Below are 5,019 nucleotides of genomic sequence, written 5' to 3'. Positions count from 1 at the left end.
GATCTGATCACCCACTCAGAGGCGATATATCGATCATAGATCCGGCGCGTGCGTTCGCCCCATCGTGGCTTATTGAACGGTTAATCATTCCGACAGTCCCTCGTGATCCAGCGTGCGGGAGTCGTCACGTCTCCAGCCGCTCCATCGGTGCCGCGTCTGCGCGCGGCGGCGGCGGCGGCGGCGAGTCGGTTCTGAGAGGACGAGACTGGGTGCGTTTCTCCGGAGGGGGGGGGGGGGGGGGGGGCAAGTCTCAAGTCACAGAGTTGTAGGTGGAAAATGTGATTCACAGGCAAGTCGGTCTGGAGGGCGTTCATAGAGGAGCCATTCAGTCACCTCCCCGCTGCAAACGCGCGGCGTCGGTTTAATTCCACGCGCGGCCCCGCGACGCAAATAGAACTGAGACGGTTCAGCAAAGTAACGCGGATAAAAGTATCTCCGGTACATGCTCTTATTCTGAAAGTGTTTCGACCGGTTTCAAACTTTTTATACCGGTGCTTCTGACCCTGTGTCAACGATCAAACAAATACAGTAGTCATGCGTTCTCTATGGGAGAACAGCGACAGTGGCGCCCCCTAGCGTACAATAAAGGGTGCTGCGGTCTGAGTGCAATTAATAAGAGCGTTTAAAGGTGAGCAAAATTTACCTCAAAGTAAAGGAAACTAAATTAAACTTTGAGTCAGGCCTCGTTTATGGTACACAAAACGTGTTTGCTTTTTATTTAGCATTTTTTTTTAAAGTTCTGTTCACGTGCCAAAGTTATCAAAAAGTACTTTTTTAAATCTGTGTTAGAACATTTGAATTTGAATTGTTCACATTTAGTCTACATTATTTAAATAATAAAGTATTATACCTTTATATCTGTTTGGTCCCACTCCTGTATCGTAATTGCTAATATCGCTAAAAAGTTAATAACAATAATCTAAGAACGAATAATAATAAAGATATAAATGTAAAAGACTAGGTTTCATCAAAGCATCATGGTCTCGTTTCAGCCTATGTTATTTGTCTCGAAATTAAACTGCATTAATCCCCTCAATAGTTGTTGATAGTCATCGTTAATCATCAGAATACTTTATTGATCCCAGAGGGAAATTCAATCAGTTTTTGAGACAGTTCACCTTTGTCTCAAGTGATTTATTCAGTAACTCCAAAATAACGATTCAATATACCCAAATAATAACGTAAATATCAAAATAATGCAGTAGAATAATGACTTAGCGTGTCAAGTTGATTAGTTTGTGGCTTAGAAAAAAAACAAATGTTAGTTTATGACATATGGTCACTGAATGAATTTGAGTTTTCATTATTAAAGATTGCGTCATCATATTTGAATGATTTTTCGTGATTTTGAGCAACAACGTCACCATGACTTTAGTATTTTATACTTGGAACACGTGGGCTGAGATGATCAACTGGGATAATTAGAGGAGGATGAGTGGATCACGTCACACGTCACACGTCACGTCACGTGTTTTAGAAAAGCAATCAACGATGATAGAATCAATCAATCAAAGATTGAAAGACAGAAACGACGACAGACCAGCTGTTAACGTTTCCCATCTGAAGGTAATCCCTCTAAAGATTACCGAGGCGTCCGCTCCTTCTTTATTTATCCTCGGACAGTGGGGGGCGTGGCTTTGAACAGTGCGCGCGAAACTTCTTTTCTTCTTCCTGTGGAAGTGCGAACGCTTCCGGGGGGGGATCTTTTGTTGTTGGATAGTATTTATGTCGCCGTAGTTTCTGTTTCTCTGCAGATTCGTGGACTTTCTTCCGGTTCGCGGTGTCTCGTCTTCAGCGGCGGCGACATGTCTCAGGCTCGACTTACCGATTTCTATTCCCGGAGAAGAAAAGGCATCGCCGCGCCGGTGAGACCGGCCAAGCCGCGGAGGAGCGCTGCCGTCGCCGGTGGCTCTTCGAACGGAGCCGCCTGCACCAGAGCCAGGTCCAAAAACAAAGATGACGACTCCTACTCGGCTTCCGTCCACGAAGAGTTCGTCCGGGTTATCGACGAGGCGGCGGGGGAGTCCGCCGTCCCCAGCGAAGGCCCCCCCCCGAGCCCGCGGACCCCCCCCAAGCGGGCGGCGTCCGAGTTCGACCTCGGGACCGCCGTGTTTTCCGGCTCCGCCGACCACAGCACGGCCAAGAAGAGGCGGCGGGCGGAGGCGGTGAGAGAAGCTAACGAAGCTAAAGACGCTAAAGTCCCGGAGAAAGGCTCCAGAAGGAAGGCCCGGAAGAAGCTGGACCTGCCTCAGAACCCCCCACAGGTAAGGCCGCGATGCTGTTTACACAAATCAATGTTTGTTTACTTCTTAGGTTGGAGTTTATTAAACTTTAATAAGCCGTAAGTCACCCACGTTTAGTTTCAAACTGTTTGTTGACCCGGTAAACCCGTCCGTGTGTGTGTGTCCAGGTCCAGGTCCAGGCCCGGTTCAGGGAGACGTGCCAGCGAGCCACGGCTCCGGCGGCTCCAGCGGCCCCTGCTTCTGGACCGGATGCAGAGGAACATGGTGCGGTCCGGAACTCCAGAGGACGGGCCAGCCAGGTAAACGCAGCGCTTCCGGACCAGAACGTTCCGCAGCGGCCGGGGCCGAGCTGAATTTGGTGTTAACTTGTTTGTGTAATTTATTCACGGTTGTGGATTCAACCTTTTTATCCTCTCAGGCTCTGTCGAAGGAGGAAATCGCTGCCCTCAAGTCTCGCCTTCAGAGGATCAAGAATCGATCAGAAGAAACTCCTTCCTCTGCTTCAGTTTCCACATTGCCCTCCTCTTCCTCCTCCTCTTCCTCTTCCTCCTCCTCGCTCGCCGCTGCAGAGCCCAGCGGTCGGACCTCGGATGCCCCCGAAACTTCCTCGCCCCCCGGCGCCGACGCCAAGGCTCTCAGGTTCACCATGGCCCGGGCCAAAGAGCTAGCGGCTAAAGTCCAGAAGAGGGCGACGGCGAGCGAGGCGGAGCAGAGCGAGCCGCGGAACCAGGACGGGTGAGAATACAAACCGTTAAAATGTCATGTTTAGCCCCGCCCCCAACCGTCTCACTCACAAACTCTGGTCCGCCCCCCCCCCCCCCCAGCGATGAGCTGCCGGCCTACCAGCGCTACCACAACCTCGGCCAGGCGGCCCCCCCGGGCCTGTCGCTGCCGTACCAGTACAAGCTGCTGGCCGAGATGTTCCGGAGCATGGACACGGTGGTCGCCATGCTGCACAACCGCGGCGAGACGGCGACCGGGGGGGAGGGCGGCGCGGCGCTCTGGAGCGTCCTGGGGGGTTGGAACCGGCGCGGCGCTCTGGAGCGTCCTGGGGGGGTTGGAACCGGCGCTCAGGCTTCTGCTCTTCGCCCCCCCTGCAGGCGGTTTGAGGAAAGCCACGTGGCTCAGATCCAGACGGTGCTTCCTGAGGCCTACGCGTTCAGACAGGAGAAGAACGTCCCGACGTTCAGCAGCAACACGAAGAGGGGGGGCTACCAGCTGACCGTGGAGCCCGTCCTTCCGTCCGGTTAGAACGCCGCCGAATTCCCTCGGTTTAAGCCGAGGTCGCTTTTAGAGACCTCCGTGTGTTTACCCCCCCCCCCCCCCAGACCAGAACGAAGCCCGTCCCGTCCTGTCAGCGTCTCGTCTGCTGGAGAGGAGGCGCGTCTTCCACCAGAACCTGCTCTCCCTGGTCAAACGGCACCACAAGGCGTTTCTGTCCTCGCTGGCTCCTCCCATGTCCGTCCCGGAGGGCAGACTGACCCGGTGGCACCCTCGTTTCAACGTGGACACGGTGCCGGCCGTCCAGCCCGGCCCGCTGCCCCCGCCCCCTTACGTGGAGAAGCTGGCCACGGCCCAGGAGGTGCTGGACAAGGCCCGCGCGCTCCTCACGCCGAAGGTCAGGAGAAGGGCGGGGCTCTGCAGCGCTCGGGCTGACCGCGTCGGGGCGTACGGCAGCGAGACGTGATCCGAACGTTTGTGTCCAGATGGAGAAGGCGCTTGTTTCTCTGGCTCTGAAGACGGAGGACAGAGACGAGAGTAAAGAGGACGACTCGAGCGTCCCCCAGGCGGCGGCGGCGGCGGCTCCGCTCCCGGCGGCGCTGAAAGGCGTTTCCCAGTCGCTGCTGGACAGGGTAGGCGTGCGTCCGCGCGGCGCCGTTAGCTTCAGTCCCGTCAGAGACCCGGGCTGAGGTCCCATCTCGTGTTTTTGTTTCGCCTCTTCTTATAGGTCCGCGCTAAAGAGGCCCAGAAGCTCCAGTCGGCCATGACGCGAAACCCCGCCCAGGAGGACCTCCTGCTGATGATGTCACGGCTCCCGGAGCTGGCCAGGATCCTCCGGAACGTCTTCGTCTCCGAGAAGAGGCCGTGTTTGATAATGGAGGCGGTGTGCAACAGGATGGTGGCGAGCTACCGCTCTGCTCTCAGCGTAGGTCGGTTCACCGGGACGAATCCAACGGGGGGGGGTTCTCGCGCTCTTCCGTTCCGCTTGTTTTCCCCGTCGGTTGACCGGCTGTTTTCTTTTCCCCCGCTCTCACAAACAGGCGAGATGGAGAGACACGTCCGTCTGCTGGCAGAAGCGGCTCCGGATTGGCTCACCGTTCACCCAATCAGGAAGGACTTCTACCTGAAGCTGAACAAGAGCACGGAGGTGAGCGCCGTCGTGGACAAGCTGAACCGCAGAGCGGAGGAGGCGGAGCGGAGCTGACGCTGGAATGGCCGGCCGCCGGACGAGTCCCCGAAGGCCACTTCGTTTCGGGACTGTCTTCTTTTGTTGGAAGCCGTAATCGTGTGGTTGACGTTGCCACGGCTACAGGACGCTGTTATGTTTTTAATCTCCATTAGAGTTGGACACTGAAGTGTTTTTTCTTTTTCTTTTTCCCAGCATACAGCTGGTGAACGTTTGTTTTTTAAGCTCGCTGTTCAATAATGTTTAAGAAATACAAGCGATTGTCAGAGCCTGCCTTGGATTCAGTTTATTAAATGTCGTACGCTAAAAATGAACGGCAGCGAATCCGACGGTTATCCGATGGTGTTGGGAATACTCCTGCCAGGACTG

General features: G+C 54.9%; 1 protein-coding gene across 1 annotated transcript; it reads left to right on the top strand.

Moving 5' to 3' along the window:
* Positions 1–1,710: 1,710 nt before the first annotated feature.
* cdt1 (chromatin licensing and DNA replication factor 1) lies at positions 1,711–4,918 on the top strand. Its single transcript, XM_068741215.1, has 9 exons — positions 1,711–2,264; positions 2,423–2,542; positions 2,662–2,978; positions 3,068–3,271; positions 3,344–3,489; positions 3,572–3,861; positions 3,950–4,096; positions 4,192–4,393; positions 4,505–4,918. The coding sequence occupies exons 1-9, from the start codon at positions 1,806–1,808 to the stop codon at positions 4,666–4,668; spliced, it is 2,049 nt and encodes a 682-aa protein (XP_068597316.1). The 5' UTR covers positions 1,711–1,805; the 3' UTR covers positions 4,669–4,918.
* Positions 4,919–5,019: the final 101 nt, after the last annotated feature.

This window comes from Brachionichthys hirsutus, chromosome 7 (assembly GCF_040956055.1).
Source record: "Brachionichthys hirsutus isolate HB-005 chromosome 7, CSIRO-AGI_Bhir_v1, whole genome shotgun sequence".
Classification (NCBI taxonomy): Eukaryota; Metazoa; Chordata; class Actinopteri; order Lophiiformes; family Brachionichthyidae; genus Brachionichthys; species Brachionichthys hirsutus.
Note: the sequence above shows the minus strand (reverse complement) of the source record. Positions and strands in the feature narration are given on the sequence as shown.

Excerpts from the sequence above, each read along its gene's own strand:
- cdt1 (XM_068741215.1), top strand. The coding sequence starts at position 1,806 with ATGTCTCAGGCTCGACTTACCGATTTCTATTCCCGGAGAAGAAAAGGC. Across the intron at positions 2,265-2,422 it reads TGCCTCAGAACCCCCCACAG|GCCCGGTTCAGGGAGACGTG; the intron begins GTAAGGCCGCGA and ends GTCCAGGTCCAG. Across the intron at positions 2,979-3,067 it reads GAGCCGCGGAACCAGGACGG|CGATGAGCTGCCGGCCTACC; the intron begins GTGAGAATACAA and ends CCCCCCCCCCAG.